At 40.3% G+C, this 26,350-nt stretch overlaps 1 protein-coding gene across 5 annotated transcripts in view; it reads right to left on the bottom strand.

Moving 5' to 3' along the window:
- Window positions 1-26,350, bottom strand: part of STK32B (serine/threonine kinase 32B) — a 183,942-nt gene that overhangs the window by 42,247 nt on the left and 115,345 nt on the right. For 4 of the 5 annotated variants that reach the window (XR_011326550.1, XR_011326552.1, XM_069793774.1 and 1 more), the window contains 2 exons: window positions 21,715-21,752; window positions 12,151-12,240 (listed from right to left, as the gene is read on the bottom strand). Coding sequence is in view for 3 of the 5 variants with exons in the window: in XM_069793774.1 (XP_069649875.1) it covers window positions 12,151-12,240; window positions 21,715-21,752 (128 nt within the window). In the remaining 2 variants the exon portion in view is untranslated. The remainder of the gene's footprint in view (window positions 1-12,150; window positions 12,241-21,714; window positions 21,753-26,350) is intronic. The other variant, XM_069793765.1, reaches the window with a different exon arrangement.

The following is a 26,350-nucleotide window of genomic DNA, read 5'->3' as shown; positions in this document are numbered from 1 at the left end:
GCGTCATTGCACCTAAATTGCACATCAGGCACCAGAGTCATATTTTGAGTATCACCGTAAGCACCTCGTAGTGAACGTTTGCTTTATTTATCCATATTCATTATGGTTTTTGCCTACTGTGCCTAGATGATGTATAATATCTCATTACAGAAAATAGCCTTTGTGGACTTTTTACTCAGTTGTATAGGTATACTATTGGTTTCACTCTTTCTTCTATAGCTTTAACATTGTAGTAGTGCGACGGATCACTATCAGATTTTTGTGAGGTAGAGATGAAAGTACTTTATTGATGCAACCTACAACATTGCCAGAATGGTGCAGCTGTTCTGCTAGTTCAGTGACTGAGTTAGCCACTTTTATTTTATATTCTTGTTCTAAAAGCTTCAAGGTCAACTCATGCCACATTAAGCAGATCAGCAGAAAATGCTTTCTTTTGCTGACTGGCCCTGGTGTTTTGAAGCTCTGTTTTCTCACCTTAAGCTGATGGCATTCTTAGATCAGAAAATGGGCAGTTAGGCTCCTAATTTTTAAAGCAGATAGCCCCTTTTCCCTTGCTGTAGCCGTATGATTTGCAGTCCAGCTGGACTGCCTCTCTGCATTCAGTCAGCTCCAGTGAAGCGGTTGTAGGCACCTGCTTCGCAAGATGAGGGGGGGGACTGACAGAAAGTGCAATATGATTTACAGTATCCTACGTACAAGTTTTTTCTCTGGGTGAAATCTCAATCCTGCTGAAGCCAAAAGACCTTTCCCCAGTTTGGCAAGGCTGTTAAACACCAATCTCACACTAAGCTTGTGCTTAATGTGTCTAAAAACCTTTTTGACCTGAGATGTTAGGTGCAAACGAAGGCCTCCAGGCTGTATGGCAGACTTCTGGAGTTTGCCTGCTCATTCAGAAACATGCCATCATTTTACACAAAGACAAAAGATCCTCCAAGTGATGAGGTTAGCCAAGCTCTGAAGAACCAGAGCTGTGAAATACAGAACAGAACATTAGGTTCTGCTGTAAGAAATAACTATGTCAGGAGAACTAATTCAGCGTACAAACCAGCTAGGATAAAAGCACATAAAAAATCTGAAAGGGAAGTTAAAATTCTACATTGATTTTCTTTAGGATTGTTATTGAAATAGACTATCTGTAATCTTTTAAAATTTGAATTTGATCTCAGGCTCAGCTTGGATAGCAGTTCTGCAGCCTGCTGTGGGTAGGTTCTTCCAAAGGATGACAAGATTTGAGCTTGCCAGCTTGGAGCAAGGGCAACAGCTCTGCTGTGTGCACTCTTTCTGCACACATCCTCTCTTATCGTAACAGATTTAAGAGGAGAAGAATACATACATCTTTTATGCCCTACCTAAATGCATGCATCTACCTAAATTCAAGGATTCTGCCTGCAAAAGTTCATTCATGTGAACAAAAGTGAGAAAGTGCATGTAAGAACAAGAGTTTCAGATCTTTTTCCTCAAGCAATTTCTACTGAACAAAGGCTTTTCAGGAAAATATGTGGTTTTAATTCTGGGTCTGATCCTGCAGATTCTCTTGGCCGAGGGCTGTAGTTACTATCACATCCAATTAGAGGGAAGACAGTAGAAGTTTGCACGGTGGAAGCACAGCATTTAAATAGTGAAGCTAAATCAAGTAATAGCAAGTCTAGCAGCAAGAGTGAATTCAAAGACAAGTGGAGAAGTGATGCAATTGTGGGTCTTACAGGTCCTCACAGCTCCCCATGAGCAAACGCCTTTGATGTGATGGAGAACTGCTTTACTAGAGCTGCCCACAAGAGTGCCTTCAACAGCGGCAACCTGGTCCAGCCTCACTGCTCACCCTGCTTTGAGCAGGAGGTTGGACTAGAGACTCCTGAGGCCCCGGCTAACATGAATCACTGACAATCCTGCCATGCTGGTGAAGCTCAACCACTTTCTCACAGTGCATCTGAGTGGGGTGATGAAGGGGTCTAAGGCCAGAAGTGTCAATGGGACCTTTACGGCCTCGGCAGTCATCATGAACTGCATGGGCTCTTCCCCTCTGCTCAGACACCTGGAAAACCTGTCACCCAAAGTACTAGGGACTTTTGAAAGTCTGGATCTCAGAAGCAATGCAGTCTTTCGGTTTGGGGAATTACTCTTCATGTGTGGCAGAAGTGTGATCCGACACCTTTCATGCAAGGTGTTGGTAATTACAAAGACAGTATTTTAAAATTAATGCCATTCCAAGCTGGTACATCTGTGCTAATTTTAACAGGGCAAGCAATAAAATCAGGAATGTTTCTGTGTCTTGAGTGATAATGAATAAATGTACATATTTAACTTCAGCAACTCGCCATGCTAAAAATCCTCCGATTGCTTTTTTCTTTTCTACATCTATATTTTTCTCTTATTAATGTATTTTCATGCTTTGACTGTTTATCTGCTTTGCATTCTTGAAAGATGATATAAAATGAACCCACCTTTGTGCGGCATTAACTGTGCTTCAGTGCATTCCTTGGTTGTCCCTAATACGTATATCAAGTTAATGGGGTTTTTTTTGAACTAATAATTTAAAATAAATCTTTTTCAGAGCTCTACCTTTTGATGCTTTTGTACTGTATCTTTCTAGCAATACCATATCATTGCAGACTGTAGGAAGTAAATAAATGGTTATTTCTCTTTAAAATAAAACCGTACTGGAGAACAGCTAACAAAAAATTGAACATGAAGGCAAATCTGGTGGGTCTGCATCCATCTCAGAAGCAGTGGCTTACTGGGATATCCATACTCCTGTTCTGTGGGTTTAGCCATACTTGGAGCTAATAATTGTGTGAAATAGAGAGTAATTTCCGACAAATCAATTAATATATATAACTACGCACTGCAATTGTCATAATAGTCAGATGTTCTACAGTGTAAATGACATAGAAGATGCATCTCATATTGTATGCATATTTCCCTAAAGATCTGTAAAAAAAATAAACTACAAAACCGAAATTTTACTTAACTGGTTGGTAAATATGTATGCCATTTGCGGAAGATTACTAGTCTCTAACAATATGATTCATGAGCTTGAAATAAAAGAGAATATCAATATAAGTGCAAACAACACTGAACCCGATTTTCACTATTTTTTCCTACTGTAAACCAGCATTTTGTACATAGGAAAAAATGCTTTTAAGTAGGGTTTCTAAAAATCTGCTGAGTATTCATAGGTATCTCTTGACTCCATAGTTAAACTGTAAGTGCTCCAGGTCTCTGAAATTCGGGCCATTTTAATTTGGTGCCCAACAGTGAGTTTGAAAATGCTGTCCATGATAAAATAGCCAATTTGAGGTCTCTCGCTTGGAATGGTTGGCACAAAGAATAGCTGTTATTATTTTTGATGGAGCATACTGGTTTAATCATAAAGATAATTCATCAGACTAAATCATAAGATGAAGAGCTTGGAGTCGCTCTGATATGAGTCCTAAATAGCACAATGTGTCATTTCTTTTCTGATGAACTGATTTAAGTTTCACTTCCTTAGCAAGAAGCTAATCAAAGAGCGCCTGGTGTACTTGCCTACCACTACCCGGGAGAATGCCAAGTGTTGATTAAGAAGCTTGCAGAGCTAATACTTACTTTGAAGCATTGCTGACTTCCATAGGCTGCTTTGAAACTTTGTAAAATTGGTGTGAGAAGGAAAGTGAAGTGAGATGAATGCATTAGACCCTTCTTCAAGTAGCCTTTACTACATACTAACAAATCAGTATATTTAAGCAATAACTTGCAAGTGAGTCTTGCAAGATCAATTAGCTGTAAGCAGCTGATTGTCCATGCATAGCTAAATGTTGCCAATGAGACCTGGTCATTAATTCCTACAAAATGACCTGTGCCAGTGTTATTAACATGACAAACTGAAAATAAAATAAAAAATAAACCCATAGTGGTTTGGCCTCAACTTTTTTGAATGATCAAGTTTGGGTGGGCATGCCTGAAACATTTCTCAAGAATGAAAACCCTGACATTAGTCATCTAGTTGGCTAGCTAGAGTCTCTGTAGTCTATTTGCATCTCAGCGGAGACCCTATGTGTCAGTAAGGGGAATCAGAGCTCTGCGGTGTATGGCAGAGGTTGCAAAGCAATACACTCTGCCGTAATCATCATAGTAAAACATACCTCAGTGGCACAGGTTTTACTGTAATGCCTGAGATTTCATAGATAAGAAAATAGATTCCTGTGTCATTAACTGAGGTTCAGCATGATACCATGGTGCTAGATATCATTCTCCTTCCTCATGTTAGTCCCTGATCTTGGAAAAAAAAAAAAAAGAATATCTATATAAATGGATATATACACATATATACAATGCACACAGCATAAACAATGTTCTGATTGACTAGCACAGGATAAGCTGTCAAAAGCTTAGAACTTTCCAAATTTTAAACGTGTGAATGACTTGATGTATGTAACACATTCATATTTTCACCTTGCTGAATCACGCTTAATGGATGACAGATTGAGTTGAATACAAAATGAACTTGATTTTTGAAATAATATTCCAAGAACCTTGGACTGAGACAGTTCAGTGACATATTAATTGCTTTCTCAGCATTGTGATGAGAAAACATTAATTTTCACTTTCCTCTGAAAAGTAAATTCAGAGGTCAGTAATTCTTCTAGGTCATGGTTTAAATAGAAAACAGAAATCAAACTACAGTGATGACAAGTGATCTTCTATTTAGAGTAGAAGCTGTTTTAAGAGCAAAATTGAAGCAAACAACTTCCCTCTTCCTGAATATAAACATGGACTTGGTAACCTATCAATTTACCTCCTAGTGTTTACTTTCTCATGTGCTGAAAGGGTCTAAATCATAACGGACAGCTTTCTGACTCAGAGCTTAAGACTAGCCAACTGCTAAATTCTATTGTATAAGGCAAAGTGCTGCTTAAAGCCTGACCATGCTGGGCCAGCAATTTTCTAGTGTGGGGTCCAGACTTTTTACAGTAGTGTAACTGATTTTGTACCGTTATTCACATTATACACCTCAGTAGTTTTAATATTCATATTTAATGCAATTATTCAATCAAAGTAAATACTTTAGCTACCATTACCTGAACATAGATACTGCATTTAGAACGCTTTATTAGTTAGCCATATGGCTATACAACCTCTCCTGCCCTTACTCAGAGTGCTGTCCTCATAAAACCCTCTGCATTACTCAACCACTGAACAGAACCCACTTCTTGCTCTTGCGTTTGCACAGAGAAGCTCTTACTAGTTGAACATCTGGATCAACCTCAGAGAAACAACCTCAAGTTGCTAGCCCCACTGAAAGAAAGCCCAGCAGCAATGATCGTGTCATGGTCTCCTGCTGCTAAATATGAAATTATACAGAAGTACCTTCCTTACTCCAAACTACCATTTGAACTTCGTGTGTGGGTTTTTTGACTGAAATAGTCAAAGAAATTATTATATTAGCAGTTTTGCTGGAAGATCTCAAAGGGTGGTAGCAGGTCAGAAAGCACAGAGAGGTGAAAAGCAGCTGGAGACAGTAACTTCTTGCCTGATCTCCTGAGGTTTTTCAGCTGCTTGTGTGCCTACTTACTTATTAATGTCAGAGCAGAACCAAAACCTGAATGCCCACTCACAGCTCAGTGCTTAACCCCCTCAGACGCAGTGCTCCTAGTGCAAGCTGAAAACCCCATCAGTACGGTGAGTATTTATTTCAGCACCTCAAAGCCTCACACGTCCACACTTGGTTCTTGCTTATCAGAACAAACACAAGCCTCCCAGCTCATCCTGGCATCGTGATATTTCCCTGGGATCAAAAGGGCAAGTAGTGACATCACTAGTGAAACTCTGTAGATGGGCAGTCAAACCCTCGGTAGGGAAAGGGTGGGATTTTTAAAAAACTAAACACTGCCTTAACTGCACTCAAAAAGCAACAAGTTGCAAAAAGCAACGAGCTACAAAACACTATTTAAATTCAGAGCACTCTTTAGTATGAGTGCAAGGAAAACCAAGGTTGAACAGCTTTGAAAACCCAACTCCAAATTTGCCCCTGCCATATTGTAACTACCTCAGGAACAAGTTTAACCCTACAGGATATTTTTACTTTGCCTGTAAGGTTGATATTGGGACATCCACTAGCTTTCCTCTGACTCCAATAGTATTCCCACACTGTATTAATTAATAAATATGGATGAGTCATACATTTTAGAAGTTCAGTGGACCTCTGTAAATCCACACTCCTCTGGTAATCACAGGCGTACAGCCATTCTTCACCGTGACAGCAACCTATGAAAGCAGCTGTGAAAATCTGAGATAACAAGCCTGTAGGATAGGAAGGGGGTAGCTGAAACATTTCATGTAATTTACAGCTGATTTTATTGGCTTTGGCTTTTTCTCAGGTGTATTGCTATCGTAAAATGTATTTTACTGGTTTGATTTGAAGTAAAGTCACGATGCATTATTTAGATAGCTTCAGCCTCTGCTGAAGAAAACCACGAAGCCTCTACCTAACTCCCCTAACCCTCCTACCACAAGAAATAGAAAAAAATACCCAAACAAACCCTAACCCCCCCAAATTTATAACCTGTGCATGGAAAGTCTTTGCAACACTCACAAATAATATACAGATGTATAGAAATTGATCATTCAAAAAGGAAACATTTCAGTGAATAAAAAGCATGTGCCATAGGACTCAAATACATCTAAATTATGCCAGAATGAGGAATAAACAAATGGCAATATCTGTAATGTTTTCTAGCTATATTTTAGTATTTAACATTTTGTTTAGTAGCTGACCAACCTGTTGCAGGGGGAGAGGGCCATTACTGCAAATGGGTGCCCAGCACAGAGCACATTCTCTGACAAGCATATTTCTTGCAGCCTGTATGAGGGGCTGATATAAGAAACATCTCTTTTTTTTTCACTCATGAAGATGGAACAGTGTTGAAAATGACAAACACTTACACAGGTGCTTCTAGCCAGGCAAAGGCACGCTTTTCTTTAAACACGAGAGACCTATTGAGTAGCCTTCTGCAGGATGAAAGAGCCGCAGCTGAACATCCCAGGCACAGGCTGCGGCCAGGGAGCCTGTCCTGCCCCGCACTGGCTTTCCTGGTCCACATCCCAGTGCAGAGCGGAGGGGGCTGCCCCACCAGTGCTCCTGTTCATTTGTTGGCAGCAGGCACGCCTGCCGAAAGTCGGCTGGGTCTCAAAGGACATTTTGCATTCCTTGCTGTCATAGGACGACAGCCTGAAAACCTATGAGTATTCAAAGGGCTGTTCCTACAATAAAGCCTTTGACAACACCCTCAATCACAGGTGCTGCAGAAAGTTTGAACAGTGAATTTGTAATGATAAAATCAGGCATGGGTGACACACAAGTTCCCTAAACCAGCCTCAGGCACACACTGTATTTCACAGCTGCAGCCGTCTGAACAGTACGAGACAGAAACTCTGAAGACCACCGAACACTAAAAAGTTGATTTCGCTTCAGTATTTCAGGCCAATGGCTTTGAGAAGTAAAACTGCAGAAGCAGCTGGAAGTAGCTTTTCTCACCAGGCTGTTGGCCTCGTTCCTTTCAGATTCACTGTTGTTCATGTTTTTGTTGCCTATGTGTGGCAGGTATTTCACTTGTCTGAATGAATCAGCTGGGAAGGGGGAACGCAGAGAAATTACCAGGGTTTCTGGAGAAATGTTCAGGTTCAGATACATTGCATTCTGCATAACTATTTAATAAGTAGGGAAATAGGCAGGGAAAATTTCAGGCTGAGAAAGACTTAGGGGCGAAAAGACTAATGTGAAGTGGGATTAAGCAAAGGCTGCGGGACCTGACTCACACCGCGTTTAGCATTGCAAGATAGGTATCTTAATCAGAACAGCTAGTGAGTTTTTACAACACAGTATCAATTCACAGAGTTTTTTCCTGGATATCAGTTTTATGCAGTCATGCTGCATGTGAGCAAATTGCTCCCCAGCAATTTCTCAGCCTGTTTCAATCAGATTTCAAATAGGAATGAAGGCTTTAGAAACAACATTTTTCTGTTTGTTTCCTTAAATTGGCCATAGGAAGAAGTGAGAAATCCTGTAAGTATCTCTATTATGGGAAAGGCTGGAGGAGCCTTCATATCTGAATAAACTTAACAGGATCCACATGGGAGTAAGCCTTTATAAACCTCCAAGAGGGGGAGAAAGCTTTCATCTCTATCACATACCTTCACCATCATGAAAACCAGCGTAGCGTAAGGCATGTCTTACAGGAACCACTAAGTTCCCTTGGTTCTGGTGCTCAGCAAGTACCTTGCTCGAAGGTGATTTTGTCTTGTTAAAGTGTGGTTTAAATTCCTGGTAATGAAAACTTATTGCCTACCGTAAATCCAACCTTCCCAATTCTTTTTGTCTCACTGTCTAAATGGCTTAGGTGAAGCCACATGGAAAGGCTTCGATATAGCCATAAAGACAGAAATCATACGGACTTAAATAACTATCAGGAGCAACCCCAAAACTTTCTTAATTTGAGCATTGCAACAGAAAAGTCTTTGTAACATTTCACTAAAGTTATGATTCTTCATAAAATTAAATGTGTAAAATAAAAGAGGAAAGGAGGTGAAATCTTAGAAGAAAAAGCAGCACCAATAAGTGTCTGGCCATATCTGTCAAACTTAATATTTGAGGTTTGCTGAAGCTTTGCTACCCAAGCTGTGCCACAGAGAATCCTCACCCATCACTTTTCACCTGAAACAGGATTTTTACAGCTCTAAAAGCTTTCCTGCCTTCTTACGGCTCCAAATAAATGCAAGGATGACTCTTTTGACTCTTTCTGAGTAGCAAAGACAGAGCTTGTGGCTTTTGCAGTATTTTTGCATTTCCAAGAGGTGAGGAAGGCGCACTGGAGAGAAAGTAAGCTGGTGGATGGTCCGTAGTCTTTTCATAAAAGGAAAGAGCATTTTTCTTGTACTGTTTCTTCTTCTTGTGAGATTGTTGGATATGAGGGAGACCTGACGTGTGGGGAGGAGGCTTCAGGGGCAGGACAGCTCCATGAGCTCAGGTGAACCAAGACAACAGTTCATTAACATGCAACGGTAAATTCTTGTCCCCATCTCCTATCTTCCCCCTGCTCCAGGTCTATAGTTTACCTCCTTCCGTGGGTCAGCTTGGGCTCTCACAGGAACCCTCTAGGAGCTCATTTAGCTCCCTGGGAAGGCAAAAAGTCTCAGAGGTCTATGGCACTCCAGACTTGGGATAGAGAAATTATTTGCCATGATGTTAAACTGAGGAGCGATTACAAAACAATAAGGCTATAAACGGACATAATCTATCCTGGCAATTAGTATCTTCCTACTAAATACATGGACTTCAGCATTTTCTAGCAAATGGAGAATACCGTGGAAAGGGACATAAGTGAGTTTAAGCAGGGTGGACTGGACTTTAGCATTTCTGCATTAGATGAAGAATAAATAGATGTTTTCTAAGATGAATCTCAGCATTTCCTTCCTTGTACCATTTCTTGGTAAATGTCAGCTACACAAAGAACAAGTTACTCCTCCTCATGGGGATGGACGGTTGGAATTCCAAAAGGACGGGGCCATTTTTCATAATTTTAACCTTAAAATATCAAACCACGGTACCTAGCACTAGCAACAGTTTTTTGTGCTTTCTGTTGTTAAAAGCTAGTTTTTTTCCTGTGAGAAAAGCCTGCCAATAGAGACCACTAATGAACGAAGAAGGTGGTGGTCCACCAATGTGTGCAGATGGTCTGAAAGATGCTCCAAAGGACGCTAAGTTTCCTGTTAACTCTCAGCAAAATATTTGAAGAATACTCACATACATTTTTATACAGCTGTTTTAAAAAATCTGCTTCTGATCATTAGCTGCCAGATGATCTCTTCATTACACACATTCAGACTATGACAGACAAATGCTAAAAGGTAACTCCCCCCTAAGCAAGTATTCAGCTTTTTTCTGCTTTCCTAATAATTATGCTTTCTAATGTAATAACTGTGCAACTGCTTCAAGATTAAAAATGTAAGGCCATCAAAACAGTTATTTAATCGACTCCCAAATTAAATGTCAGAAAAGGCTCTATTGATAGTCTGCTGTCATCATCACAATTAAATATGGAAAATGTCTATTCTGAACTTGTTTGAGCTCCTGCAAAATGGCTGTTCTTCAAGGGTTTTTTTGAATAATCTGTGTAATAAGAATTTGCACATCTAATGACAATGGCTACTAGAAGATTCTAAGTAGCTAATTAAGCAGAATGTGTGAGCTCTGAGAAATAAGCTTCTCACAGAAATGCAAAACTACCATATAAAAAATGTTGGAATCTTTTAACATTTCAGTCATTTAACATTTCAGAAGGGCACTTCTGTGAATGCAATTAGTTTCACGTGTCAGTTGTACAGCTATTTGTCTGTATGTGTTGAGGGGAGGCCAAATTACTTGTAGACAAAAGAATGCTTTTTTCCTGAGTTTTTGTTGTTTTGTGGTTGTTGTTTGTTGTTTTTTTCATAAATAAATGTACCACATATTGGTAAAAATGCTCAAGCAAGTTCTTTTTAAACTAAAGCTGTTGGTGTAAGTGAGATTGCAGCATCCCTTCCCCTCTCTTTTCACCACAGTGAACAGGGAACCTGTGGTGCAATATCAAACACTGGGGTACCGGCCCAGAGGGGAAGCTCCGTATGCAGACCAGATCTCCTAGTGCTCTATATCCCCTGCCTGTGCAGTGTTGGCCATCTCATCTAAGTAGAGACACTGAACCAGACACCCAGCTAAAGCTAACTAATACAAAACGCTGAGAAAATTTTAATCTAAACCCTCATTCCTCTGCATAACTTAAATGCATGAGTCAGGACTACATAAAATGTTTCTTGCTCTGTTTTGAGCACATTTATAAGAGTAAGATAACCAGCATCAGGTAGGTGCACTGGTCCTGAGCCCAAGCAGCACAGTGTGGCCACACACATGCTGTTGTATCCTATTAACTGCCCAAACAGGACAGCTATGCACAAGCTGCTCAGGGGCAATAGACCGCAGCCCCTGCTAACTGTTGATTCATGACAAAATCACATCATACCTGAAAATAGGACTCTGCTCCTGTGCCTGGGACTGCTCTGACACAGTCTCATAGCTGGTACAGAAGCACCCTGCAGATGCCTGCCTGCTTCACGTGCAGGTTGCTACGGTGCTCTTTGTGCTCTGAAAAACCTGTTAATTCCTATTTCTCGGGCACATGCTTTTACTCCTATGCTAATACGCAGAGGTGTGGTCTTTGGTTCCCTAAATAACATTTTCAGAATATGATCGTTTGCCAATATTTTACCACTGTGTTAGATGTGTTCTGAGCATGTCTGCTAGAGAAAGTCTCTTGGAGACACACGTATCTGTTAGTATGCTTTCCAGAACCCAAGTATATTTCGTCTTAAGCTAGTCATCTCTTCAGGCAACGACAATTCCGTATACAGAGAGAATTAAAACAGCAGATGTGTAGGAAGCCACAAATAAGACAAACCACGCATGTTTTTAGTCACAGAGCTATAGCCTAACATTGGAGGCACAAATGACCTTCAGGAGATGCTTTCCGTCTTTCAGCTCTAGGGGAAGTTTGAATTATTAACTTAGCCAAGATACTTAACTTTTAGACACATGAAGACAGGTGAACTGAATTTTGCTCTCCCAGCCTTCAATCTATGTATGCGTTTAGAAATACATAACTAAAACATAAAATGCCCCTAAAAGCCACAGAGCAAGCACTTAAGTGGTTAGTTACATAGAACTCTATAAACAGACACATTTTTTAGGAACTTGGCATAGCAAAGCAATTAAGGACGTGCCTAAATACCTTTAAATTGACATTACATGTTCTCTGCTAGATCATAGCCACAGTGGTGCAAATATAATCATGTATTCTTGTCTCCAGATGTGGGCGGTTGCAGGAAGTAACACAATTTAAATTCTCTTGAATTTGCTTCACAAAACCAAACAGAACCTGACTAGAAGCAGTGTAGAGACCAAGCTCCCGCCCAATCCCTCCATCTCCAATGTTTTCCATCGCTAACACATATAAACTGTCAAAAAAAGAAGTTGATCACATTTATTGTATGCTTTTACAACTTAAAATCCTTTCAATATACCATTAGTCAACCTTAATGTGTAACTTTTCTTAAATTTTTTAAATGATCTTGAAAACTTACCCATATAGGGTTTTGTGCCAGCCATAGAAGAAGCTTTTTCTGAGCCTTTCACTATGGTTGCTATGTTAAAGTCAGTGATATGAACATGTCCTGCAATTACACAAAGTAAAAACAGGAGTTAAAATAGCACATAATAAAAATATTCCTCCCTTTGTTTAACATTTAAGTGATAATGGAAAGAAATTAAATTGGAAGGATTCATAACAATTCATAGAAACTTACTATTAAATGTTACTCATAACTAGAAGAATCATATTGGCAGCAAAGTGACGGAATACTTTTCTTCTGTGGCTGCATCCACTATCTGCTCACAGTGCTGGACTTTTTTTGGTGGTCATCCCTGAACCTTTTCCTGCCGTGAACATTAAGGACAGTAACTGTCTTCTCAGAGCAGTAACATGCAGGAGTAGCATACAAAGTTCTGCGTGAAATCTCCCTCTCCTTATCTCCAGCTAGAGCCATCCCTCACAATCTCAGGTACTTGTGACACCTGTCTGCTATCTCATCCACTTCAGGTTACCGTCAGCCTGGCTTTTTCTGAGTCTCCTCAGGGCAAAAAGGGAGTCGAGAAGAAAAAGTGTATCTTTATTGTACAATAACTAGAAAACTAAATCCACGGTAGCAGAAGAGTCTGTATGTAACAGCAGCAGGTCCCAAATGATTGCTCATTTGACAGCGGGTTGCAAGATGAAAGATAAGTGACAGAAGCCAGCCTAGGGACTTGCTGCCTGACCAGCCAGACAGCTGATTTAAACTGAACTAATCAGGCTGGATGGCCCAAACCTGCTGTCATTACTTTTTTCCTGGGGTAGTTTACGATGAGCATAGGTTAAATTGCTCCACCACAGTGAAGCGATAGTTGTTAATCCTGGCTTGCCAATAGGGAGGTAAACTGAATATAAATCCAGCCTGAAAAACCACAGACTTTTAATTTGATAAGTCTGCTGTTAGGTTTTACATCTCCGCTTAAGGACTAGTTTTGTATTGTGAAGTGATGCAGATATTATGCTTGCTGTGATTATATCTGGCAATGCCATTGTGGAGGACAGAGTATAGGGAAAGGTACTCCTTTCCCTGGCGTAGCCCTGCACTCAGATGAGGATTAATACATCATGTGTTGAACTAGAGTCTTGAGTGACAGGTTCCTGTGATTTTTTTTTTTTTTTTTTTTTTTGATCAAGATCTCAACCTCATTCAGTTCGCAGAATGGAGCAGGCTTTGGGCACGATGCAGTTACTAAGCGAGGGATGTTGTTATCATGTTTGCTGCCAAAGATGAAAAGAGTGTAACAAATGACTGATGTTGAAGGTTACCGTGGTGTCTGATGGAGGAACAGCAGTCGCAACAAAAGATTATGCTGCTCTGACAGTCTAACCTAGATCCAGCTCAAAGTCCCCAGGAAATTTATCTGCCAACCTCTAACAGGTCTGCAGCTACGCCTGTGTGAACTGAAATTGTCTGAGGCCCCTAATTTGGCCAGATCTGATCTGGTTTTGAAGGGAAGAAGGAAGAAGGCACTGCTAAACTTAAAGCTTTTTCTCCAAATGGGAGACACTGTAGAAGCGTTCAATAAAATGGTTTGCATGCTTTCTGCATTTTTCTCAAAAAAACTGCTTACATTTTATTGACACTTTCTTCCTAAGTCACCCAGCCCAGGAAGACATCTGCACGCAGCAGATAAAAACTGTGAGCAGATGAAAGCGATCACTTTATGAGGGGTGGGAGATGTTAGGCTGGCATAACAAGAATTAGTGTTTACAGCCCAGCCTGCCATCAGGTTTCAAGGCGGTATTCCTCCTTCCTGGTGGCTGGAGCATAGCATGTTTGCAGTTTAGTTCTGCAATAATAAAGTACCATGGCAAAAGGCTTCTTGAAAATGATAACTGAACTACATACAGTCACATCATGGCAGTAGTTTTAAGCAATTCCATGTACACTGTAGAATGAAAAGCTGCAAGAATCTCGGCAGACTAATACTTTCTTTTTTTTTGACAGATAAATATGAAGTTCTGTCATTTAAATTACAGCGTTGTAAGTGATGCTCCCTATTAGAGTGCCAGCATGACAGCCTGTTGCAAAACACCTATCGCATAATATCCATTCAGACTGATCCGAAGAGTTGCTTTGCAATGAAAATTGCCTTTCCTGCAGTGCATTGTTTTCTATCCCTTTTATTAGATATTTTTTCATTTAACAAACCCAAAATAGCACACATGAAGTGTTGCCTATACACCGGTTGATGTGTTTTGTTAAAAATGCCTTTCTGCAAGGCGAGGGATGGATTGGGAAGCCAGGTTCTGCATAGCATCCTGCTGCAACAGGCAGCTCCAGTAGATGTAGCAGGGCACAGCAGATCCATGTCCGTACCGCTGGAAAAACTCCACCTTTGCTCTTCCCCATCACAGGCCCCCCCCATGGCCCATGGGCTGCCTGCAAGCAGCCTTTGCCTGTTGCTTAGAGGGCTGCTAACCAGCTCTGGAGGGAAAGCAAGGTATCCCGTGGGGAGGCAGATGGCTGTGCTGCTGCAGGGAGCTGGGGGGAGCTGGGGGCATGGAGAGAGGCTGGGTCCAGGATTGAGTCAGGTGGGGAGTGAACCCCCATGCCTGTCAACAGCAGAGGAGGGCTGGAGGGATGTCAAAGCAGAGCTCTACCTGCCTGTGCACACCACTGAATAGTTTCAACTCTTCTAAGCCTAGTGACTTGTTTTGTATGTGGGTTTTTTTTAAGTTTTTCATTCCTGGTGTGAATATTTCAAGAGACAGTTAGACCCCTATTCTCTATAGCAGTCTTTCTAATCAGCCTCTAAGACATCTTTTTACTGCAACTCTTGCATATAGGAAAAGGAACTGTTGCTATTGCTGCAGCAAATATGCTGGGATACTAGCTACTTCATACTGTTTCCAAAATTCACGGGAACTTTTTCCCATCTGAGCTTCACACCTTGTACTTGCCCTCCCTTTCTGGATATTATTGTGAACAACTAAATGTCAGAACCGAGTCTGTACCCTGGCTCCCTTCTCAGGTGTCAGGTACAATACTGAGCTAAGCAGTACGGCAGTGACACTTGGGTTTAGCTTTTAAGAGCTGTGAAGCAGAACAGTGCACAACAGATTCAGCAGTACCTAACTAAACTGAAGTATCACAGGGAAAAAACACGTTGCTTAATCCCCATGGCTGCATCACCCCATATGATAATAAGATCACGGTGGAGAAAAGGGAAGAAAAGGCAAATGACCACATTCCTCTGGCTCTCTGCAGAGTGGCTTTTTCAAATCATCCTAGACTGCACAGATTTCGCATATGCCAACATGTACATTGCAAGCAGAAAGTATCTCAGTGGAAATTGTTTCAAAAATTGCATTCATCCAGTCAGCTTGCAGTTAAGACTTTAACACAGAAAATTTGTAAGTTAATACCTTAATACCTACAGCACAGTGTATGACTTTTTGAGAAGCTTTATGCATGTACTTCAGAAGTGCTGTGTGGCTTTTATGCCTCTTTTCCACATGGCCCGAAATCCTAGTATCTGAGGTAAACAACAAATGATCTTTGTTTGGACTATTATTTAATTTTTGAACAAATCATAATGACAGTTAAAACAAGTCCTGAAAGGTGGCTGAGGCTGGCTGACTAACATTTAGCAGAAGAAAATGTACATGACTTCAAACCTCATTGAATTTCTCAGAGTCTGAAAGCAAAGGAGTGATTGTGAGGGCAGAGAGGAGAAATACCAGACTGGAGTTAATGCCACTGAATCAGTGCGCATCAGGGCTGATGGGAAATCTCAACACAGTAACATTTTGGAGCAAATTCAGATCTGGTTTGCCCTCAGAAGGTCAAGCCCTGTGAACAATTTAAAAAGCCTCTCTTGGTTCATCTGTACTATGTGCAAGAGCATAAGCTCGTATCCACGTGAACTTGGCATGACTTGGCAGTCTGCCACTTATCATCAGCGAGATTGTTAGAAACCTTATTGTACTGCTATGGATGGGTTCAGTGAGGCTGTGCCTTTCAAAAAGCAGGCTGTTTAATGGCCATGTAGGCATGTAAAAGTTTCAACTTTATTTTCAGTTTGAAGATAGCTTCAGGTAGATGAATTATGCTGAGAACATTCATCTTGTTCATCAACATCAGAGGGTTAAATGAGATACAGTCCCTGAAAATTGTCTGTGGGTATGATAAGGACCAGCCCTAGTGCAGACACACAAGGATCTTTAGTGGAGACTTTATGTCTCCCAGACATCACCACACAGTAATGATGTTGGCAATTTTGTTGTTCAGAAGTTAATATTGGGGTTCAAAATACTGAATTTATGGGTGTTTTTTTTCATCCTACTTCTGGTTTTAAGACCAAGATTGCTCATTGGCTGCATCTTTCAATTTTGCTGTTAGTTTTCAAATGAGAGCTGAGATTCTCAAGGAGATAGAGTTTTAAGGAAAGCTTTGATGATCATAAAACAATATAATCATATATAATAAGGCACAGATGAATGCCAGCTTAAATATGCCTTGCTATCTCATAAGAGAAATGATTACTGAGTAAAATTATCACTAACATATGCAAAAATCCAGTCTAAAAACCTCCCAAACCCTAATAAAATATAATTAGTCCTGTTAAGTCTGAGTGAAATATTAGGTCTGTGATTTTAGTACAGAGAACTACCAGGCAACAGTTCCAAGATGAGTAGGAGGAAACATTCAGTGCAATTAGTATTGAAGGTAGTACCTTCAAAAAGAACAAACAGGTAGTGAGTCTTCACATAACCGGTGTTTAAGCTAAGGACCGTTTTGCCACAAGATGTTAAGGTTGCTAAAAGTTCCCTCCACTCAAGGAAGCACCACAAAAGACCATGGAAATGGCCACTGAAAGTTATTAAATATGTGGAAACCATACCCAGCTCGGGAAATGCCTCAGTCACGAAAGGCTGGAGGTTGGGTGAGTATGTGAGGGAAGTACCACAAAAACTTGTCTCATTTTATATCCTGCTCTGTCATTCACTTTTTGGAGACTCTTTGAGATAAGAAACTCAGCTAGATGGGTCTTTGATCCAATCTGGTTGCTCTTCTGCTCTGAAACTGAAAGCCTGCATATCTGTAACACCAGCAAGAGAGAGGAGCAAAAGGACTGGAGCAGTGCCTTACAAGGAGAAATTTAAAAGACTGAGGCTCTTCAGCTGACAAGAGAGTGCTGAAGGAGTTTTTGAATTTCATGAAGATTGTGACTGTAAGCTATTACTCACCTAATCCTGCAATTCTAGAAGTAGATGGTTTTTTGGAAATAAGAATGTTTCAAAACCCATAAAACACTTTTCTTTCATGAAGGATGGTGAACTTCTACAACTTGTTACTCCAGGAGGTTGTAGAGGCCAGTATCAGCAGCAGCTTCAGAGAGGCAGTACACAAACTCACTAACAAAGATTCATCCATATTCTAAAGGGAATCTACAGAGATACTCGAATATCCTAATACAAAAATTGTGGGTGATAGGAAGCACTGAAGCATTTGATGACCAAGTGGCAAAGGGCACGCTCCATGAATAGTCTCTGTTCTTGCCACTGGTTGTGACAGAATACTGGCCAAGGTCTTGGGTCTGAGCCAGCAGGGAGTTCTTCCTCGGTAAATCAAGCAGGGGCCTTGCTGGGTCTTATGAAATGATGTCCTGAAAAACTTGCCTGAGAGGAAATCAAACCCTTGCAAATTTCCTGTAGAGTGTAATAATGGTGTGGTCACTCTGCACAATGCAAAACCTGGATGCCAAAGTAGAGCCTCATAATTTCTGCAGAACTACCAGAAATGTTAATATCAATGGTGCTACTGAATAGCTATAGAAATAATGTTATCATCTCTGAAAAAAGGCAATGTACTAATCTGGTTGCCACTGCTCGTTTTCCTGCATTTTAGGCATTTGACTTCTCTTCACACATCATAGCTAATACATCATGGGAAGATTTAAAGACATTTTTAATTTCTTTGATATTTCAGAAAAAAATACAACACAGCCAGACTTGCCAGCTTTCAGTTCTAAATGCCATCGCTTCAGTTATATTGTTCTAAAGCATTAAAACGACAGGAATAGTAGAGGAAGCAGAATACTGTTATTAAGAGAATTCTATAATGCTTTTCTCTGTGCAGTACAATCATAACAGCTCTCCTGAACCATCAGGTAGTCCCTTCAGCTGTCACTGGTATAAGTCTGTTTCAGATGCATGTTAGCAGAACAGAGCACTGCTACTAAATTTAGAGATTAGTGTTAGTCATAAGAGGAAGAGCTTTCTGGGAAAGGTAAGAGGGAAACATAACAAAAGAGTTTTATGGACAGCATTGATTTCCTTAGAGACCTGATTCTGGTTCAGAGAGCGAACCCTGAAACCATTCCTACTTTCTCTCCTCAGAGGAGACTCCTCTATGGGATAAAGAATCTCTCCAGGAGACCAGGCAATCATCTTCTGGTAGGGACTGAACACTATTTTAAGCAGCTGATTACCCCATTCTCATGTAGCATTATGCTTCTCATGATCATTAAACATTTATTTCCACTGATGCATCAGCACCTGTGCTCAGCAGTGTTGAGATGTGGCTTTGCTGAAAAGTATATGGGAAAATTCAGGCTTCCTCTGTCAGAATGATTTTGAATATATTGTATACATTTTTGTGGGTTTTTTTCTTTGTGAATTACATTGAACATTTTTATGGGTTAAGAAAAAATCTCCTGTTTTCACTACTTCTGTATTCCTGAGGTATGTTCCCTAAGCCGTACAGATAAATTGTAGTGAAACTAGTTTTAATGAGCAGAAATATCTGTAATCTTGGTATATGTTATGAAAGTCAGTCAGTTTAATTGCTTGAAGATGTAAGGCAATGTGAATGGTGTAGCACTACACTTTGACTTCAGCCAAAATAGGTTTCTTCAGTGAGGTCAGAGAAATCTAATTCACTGAGACAAACTCTTAGTCCTAAATGTTGTGCATATCCAATTCCATAATACTGTGTGTAAGCAGAGTTTGTTTAATGAACTGTAAGGAAGACCTAGGGGTAAAGTCAAGTGTATAGGAAACTGTTGTGCCGTCTTAGAAGCCACAGGCTAAAATAAAGTTCCTTCCTGTGCACCTGGTTTGACTCCTGTTAGGTGAATTTGTTATGCTTCCTCTACAGCCTAGCATATTTATGTTGCATATATTCAGCACATTCTTCTGTTAAGTGAGATCTGATGATTCCATAAAAATTATGTTACTATGTTGCAACTTAAAGCTTTTATGGACTTCAAGGATAGCATTCATCTTGCAAAACGTACGTCTATAAGGTGGATAGCTATATCTTTACTCAAAAATTCTAAGTATTAGTCACCAAAGAGAAATAGATATTGGTGTATGGTGCAGACATCCAAAATAGATCAGATGATCTAAAGGGCACCTATGTCTTTCAGTTACCTGTAAAAGAAGCCTGTGGTGACAAGCACAGTACAGACACCTGTCCTACTGATGTCACCTCATTTAGTGAGTTGAAGTGTGTGGACCTTTATCCAGGTTGAGAGAATTACATCTCCCAACCACATAACAGTCTGTGAACCAAGGATCCATGAGCTGATTAATTCTGCTGACCAAGGTCTATCTGCAAGTGTGGAGAAGCATGGTTGTTTCACCGCTTGTCTGCGGGTGTGCTATGAGACAGCACTATTCTGCTGCTTTGCAGAAAAGGGGCTATCCATCCCAATTTCCAAGCTGGCTACGGATAATTTTGTTGCTGAACAACTCATAATCACAACCCCCCCCCCCACCTCATTTTACAGCATATCACTCACTCTGATGAAGCTTCTCTGCAGTACTTGAGCCCCCACAGGAAAGCTCTTGCAAGAGGCTGATTTTGTGCGGTAGTTGGCCTTGATGAGGGGCAAGGAGAGATAAGGGCAACTGTACTTCAAAGGATGTCAGTCAGAGATTTAACACACTCATGGTCATTTCATGTTGCCTTTGAGATCTTTAATTCACGCAGGACTTAAAGACAAGAGATTTCTATTTCATGCTTATTTGCTGATACTAGTATCTAGGGAACATTAACACTTATGGGTCTGAAACATTAAATTCCTGAAGCTCTAGGTGGTTTAAAACTCCAGCATTATTTAGCTTTGTTGGCTTCCATATTCCCAGGGACAAAATCCAGCTGTTTGCAATGTTACCTCTTTAATCAACTTTAACTTGTATACCAGCAGCGCTGCAATGGATTTTGAAAGGTAATGGTAACATTGGCATGATTTCAAGTTTATATTTTCACAAAGATTAACTGCTTTTAATCAATTTCTGAGGTGAACAAAGCACAACAAGACTTTCCCACAGTAGCAAACACACATCTCCTTTTCCATTTCCATTTTTCCATTTCGTCCCGTACATATTTCTGTGCTGATACAAGGTTAATGCCTTCTTTACCTGTACTTTCTCATATTCTTCCTATGAATAGTTGCAAAAAGGTACATGAGGTTTTAGCAAAATACTTCATAGACAGCATATATGTATAAAATTTAAGTTTAAAGAAATCAGCTGCTTTTTTTTTCATACCACACCTTTTTTTGTTTGAGATCATGGAAATAGTACTGAAAGTTCAAAGCTGATTATGTTGTCTAGTCTTTTTTATGTTATTTAAGCTAGAACTACATGTAGAGAAGTAAAAACTTTGCAGACTTAGAGGCAAATTTCCAAATTCTGTATCTAAATTTAGGAAAGTAATTTCAGATACCTACAGAAAAAATAATTTGCTATATGAAATTTCTTAGCCCTTCAGAAGTTTTCAAAGAGAAAGTAAGTGTTTGGTACTGTTCTACTGGTAGGCCCCTAAAAAGAGACTATGGTGATTCACAGTAATCCTGTTAATAAAATATTAACTTCTTTTTATTAGGTGTTCCTGGTGATCTCAATTCATATTAAATTCCTTCTTCTTCAGGTCTTATGTCCTGGGTTTGGCTGGGATAGAGTTAATTTTCACAAGAAGCTGGGAGGGGGCACAGCCAGGACAGCTGACCCGAACTAGCCAAAGGGATATTTAATACCATATGACATCATGCTCAGTATATAACTGGGGGAGCTGGCCGGAGGGAGGAGGGATCGCGGCTTGGGAACAGGCTGAGCATCAGGTTCTGGGTGGTGAGCAATTGCATTGTGCATCACTCACTTTATACAGTCTTTTATTAGTATTATTGTTATTAGTACTTCTTGTCTCCTTGTGTTGTCCTATTAAACTGTCCTTATCTCAACCCATGAGATTTTATGTTTTTCTTCCGATTCTCCTCCCCACCCCACTGCGTTGGGGAGGAGTGAGTGAGTGGCCGCATGGTGCTTAGCTGCCAACTGGGCTTAAACCACGACATCTTGCAAATGTCAGATCAGCATATTTTTTTTTTTCAATAGAAGGGGAAATTACAAAATCCACAAGGTGGACAGAGAGTCTTTGCAGAGAAAGTCCAGATTTAGGTAGAAATCCAACATCTGAGGCTGATTTACAAAGTGGGTAATGAGCATGCCACTAAGATCTCAAGAATTAGAGATATCTGAGAGAAAGCAGTCAATATTCACTTACCATGCTCATCCAGTAGTATGTTGTCAGGTTTGATGTCCCTGTAAAATAAGGAACGGAATGCATTACATTTCATACCCAAAGAAAACCTGCAATTTTAAAGTTTTCCCCATCTGGGTATGAGGGCCAAGTCATTTAAGTCATTACAGAACCAATGAAAACCATATCATAGATAAAGGCAAATGATTTTTATCTACATCTTTTTACTGCCCTGAGAAAACATGCATACTAAAGAGGATCTCTATGTTTCCATTTCTTGTGGTTTTGTTTTCATATGGTTAGCATTGACATGGATTTGGTTTTCAAGATTATGTACTTTATTTATAGCAGCGGGAACAACGAGATGGAAGATTTGCATCTAGTAGGTGCCTGATTGCCTCAGGGACTCCGCATTTGACAGACCCAAGAAATCATTTAATTGGAAACATTGGTGATCTACCGTTTCTGCCAGACCCCACTAATCTGCCATGCTCACATGCATGATCACTCACATATTGTGGAGTCCTGCTAGCTATCTTATGCTGATTGGGTAAGTCTAGCAGCTCTCTTTTTAGCTCCCAAATCCCCACTTGGCTGTCTGTAATGGTAGGTACTATGCTGGGGAAAGGAGCGGGGATAAGGGACGATGAAGATGATGATGTGCTGAAGCATCAGCTCAACTCTGCCGTTCTTGGCACAAGGGAAGAACATTGCTCTAGAGAGCTGCACTTTCAGGATAATTTTCTGTTGACCTACGTTCATGCTGCTGTCAGGAGGGATGGACGCAGCTTTATCCCCACCACTGTCGGGCATTCCTACTCTCTTTCTTGGTCCAGCATCATTGCTTATGGTGCGGACCTGTTCTGGGGGAAACTCATCTCTTCCCTTTGCCAGTCTGGATCGGTCCCTGGTTTGGCTCACCCCGCGGCTTGGTGAGCGTGATGCGGCAGTGTTGCGTGGACTGCCTTTTCACTGGCAGCTTGTGCTTCATGCGGTTTCAAAGCCGTGTTCTTGGTGTGGCATTGCCAGAGTGGGAGATGCATCAGTCCACCTTGAGCAAAACATTTGCCCCTTGGGCTGAATTTTCCACTTATGTCAAAAGAGAAGGCACTGTAAACTGCCAAAATAAGCTGTTGAATGAGTCTGCAGATGAACTCCAAACACTTCAACCTGTGTAATTTCTTTCAGCCAAGGGATGGCTTGATTATTCCAATTTAAGAATTTCCCAGGAAATCCTATCCTGACTGAAATACATACTAATACATATTTAGATTTCGCTAAGATGTTTTTTTCCAATGTGCCCGTAAATGGAATGAAGAAAAAAGTGAAATGTTGCAAAAGGATGTGTTACACCAGAAGACTTTTTTTTTTTTTTAATTAAAGAATGACTTCTGAGGTAAACATCATACAGGAATAAGATAGCAACAGCAATTATAATATGTATATTGCTTGCATGATATGAGCTCAGTCATCACCCAAACTCCACACCTTTACTGACAAAAGAAGGAAGCTTACAGTTTAGTATTCTAAATTCCACGCTTTCTAGCCCTTCCTGAGAATCATACAAAATTGTGAAGTACACTAAGATTATGTTTACAATTTCTGTAGCAGCAGCTGGGGAAACATAGGATAAATAAGAAATTACTTTGAATCGTTCCCCACACATTTGGAAATAATGTAGGATGTATACGTCTCTGTGCAAGGAAAAGGATCTCACTATGAATTACCATCTGGAATGGAAATTTGAAATTATACCCATATTTCAGTGTGAAATACTGTATTTCTTCTGCACAACTTACAGGCTACCTATAATTGCCTGATTCAGCAGCAGTTCTAGTTATATGTGTAATATAAAGGGAAATCTCTTCTAGAGCCTGTCACCCACAAACCTCCAAACTCTGACTTGTCTCTTCCCTCTCCCCTGTAGTCATTCGTCATATCATTTACCATATCAAAGCTTCTCCTTCCCCTGACTTCATATGGGTGAATTTGTGAGTTACAGGTGAACTGTAGGATTAAATATCTTTTCTTATATTATAAAACTTCTCTTTGGTTGAATTATCATAGGATATTCTATACATTTTTATATTTAATGTTATATCTAATCTCTCAATTGATGAGACAGTTTTTGGAATAGCTACTGTTCAGCTGGTATCAAACATATTTGCTAATAACAAAATGATTGTTACAGTAACAGTAATGGTCTTTGGGCTTTGATAACTGTTTTCTGATAAAAGTTGGAATTATGATTTCACGTTGAATAGTCTTTGTGGTTGATCCATGACTTGAAAATAAAGCAATGACTTTCAATGGAAATAAGCACGTCATAGTTTTGGCTGTTGAATTAAATATTTAAAACTTTGCCTTCACAGAGTTTAACAAGCACAATCTGACTCTCCAATTCTCATGGGGGTAAAAAGATTGGGGGTCACACCCAAGCACATTAGGGCCTTTCTGTGGCTTCCTAAAATCAGTGATACATTCAACATCACTCCAAACTGTTTTCCCCAGTTTAAGGAAATAAAAATTAAGAATTGGAATGGTACAATCACTAGTACTTCACTGAGAAGAAAAGTGATCAAAAGGAGAAATTCAGCTTTATGAGCTACTGCCATGTGTATAATAATGCAGCACCCAGGGATTGCTCATTACAAGGCTATGTCTTTTCTGTCTTTTTTTTTTAAAAGATGGGTTTAAACAATCTGAGTATCTGCTATGGTATTGCACCATTAAGTAGACTATATGTTTTTATTGCCACCAGAAAAGACATTGACAAATCCACTTGACAGCTGTATGTATCATCAAATATATTCTTCATGCAGTTGCATCTGTAATGTTCAGAAAGTTGAGTGGTAAAATTAGATCTGTGCTTATCTTTCTGTGACTAATTCAGGCAGTGGCTGATACTTGATACAGATGCACACAGACCATAAAGCCCTTCCTACCTAAGGGATCTTCCTCCCCGTGGGCTCTGCCGACTTTGCTCATTTTGCTCAGGGGCAGGACTGTAGCTGGGGAGAGGTACACCAGATTATATTGCCTTGCACAGAGCAGCCCAACCCCTCAGTCCCTGAGGCAACTTGATAGACTCATAACTGTGCCTCAGATCTCAAAACAGCCTGTTTTAAACTGCTTTTACAGCAAGTAAAATTCATAGGCTAACTTAAGCCGGAAGGTGAACAAGTTTCTTAAGATGCTGCTGCTGTGGGATCACATGCCTGGAGAAGCACGTGATGCATAGATGCACATGGCAAGAGAGAAAGCAAAGCGCAGGCTCACTGTGAAGAGCATGCCTCCCAGCAGCACTCTATCATGTGGTTGTCCCCAGTTTACTGTGTGGCACTAAAAGTTCTCCTCTCTGGACGCAGCTTGATGAAATCTCTAAAGACTGCAGAGGAGCAAGGCCACTGCTCTGCCCTTGCACTGACCACTGCCTGCTAGGTACAGGGCAGGGAGGGTTCCACACAGTCAAGGGGAAGACTTGGCAGGTCGAGGAGCATTGCAATTGAAGTTACTGGATATATTCAGAATGGAGGGCTTCTGGCAGCTGTTACACAAATGACAGCTAACTCCTTTAAATAAATGCTCTATTTAAATTCATTTAAACAGTAAAAGCATATTTATATAGGAAGGTGGGTTTAAAAGATAAAAACTCTTTAGTTAAGCAGTTTAAATTCAAACATGTTAAGTATGTGAAATTCTGTTTTGACTACACATCAATATTTCAGAAAACATTTTTCCCCTTAGCAAGCATGTTCAAACAACAGGGTGTCAAATTCATCACCTTAACAGAGTTTTTCTGTTATGCATATCCCTAGCTAAGAGAATTAATTGAAACACTCATTTCATAGTCCAAGTATCCTGAACCAGCTCATAAGAGAAACTGAAGGACTTTTGCAAGGAGCAAACTTACAGTTTGGATTCAAAAGAGCCCTGGGCTGCCTTCTAACTGTTCACCAAGCAATGACCAGCAGAGCTATGGCAGTGTCCTTGACACTGATTTCATAAACACAACTTTCTCAGTTGGTACCGGCGCTACTCCAACTCTTTTTACACACAGAAAAATCAGACCAACATAGAAATGGGAGTGGAGAAACCTTCAAAGTCTTTGCTCAGTGGCAGGACCAGGCATAACTATATAACAGGTGGTCCAAGAAACTCAAGAGGTGTGGACAAATGAGAAAAAAATGGGAAAAATTGCAGTTTAATTGCCACTTGTTGATATTGCCTGTGAAACTATTTCTAGCTTTCTTCAATTGCCTTAGCTACAAATGTCAAACTAAAGCTCCCTGAGGGATGGAAGTACAGTAAGAAGGTGCTGCGTATAATTTCCAAGTAGGAAAGAATGATTAGTAATCCACTTGTACCTTCTATAGTATCTAGGCCGAGTGGGCATCCAATGCTTGAAGATATTCTCTCTGCATGGATGAAAACCACGAGTGTGGCTCAACTCATGTTCACTGCATATGCCAGTCAGAGTCCCCTGAACTCCCTGGAAAGGCTCGCAATGATTATAAAGGACTTAGGTTAAAGTATGTGCAGGTTTAATGACTGCTTCCGTCAATGTTGCCTTCTGGTGTTACTAAGTGTGGTAGAAACAGATTTCTGAATTAAGAAGTGGAGAAGTTGTGCAGTCTTCATTCTTGGAGGTTTTCAAGAC

Source organism: Haliaeetus albicilla, chromosome 1, assembly GCF_947461875.1.
Source record: "Haliaeetus albicilla chromosome 1, bHalAlb1.1, whole genome shotgun sequence".
Lineage (NCBI taxonomy): Eukaryota > Metazoa > Chordata > Aves > Accipitriformes > Accipitridae > Haliaeetus > Haliaeetus albicilla.
This window is presented reverse-complemented; position numbering and strand designations above follow the sequence as displayed.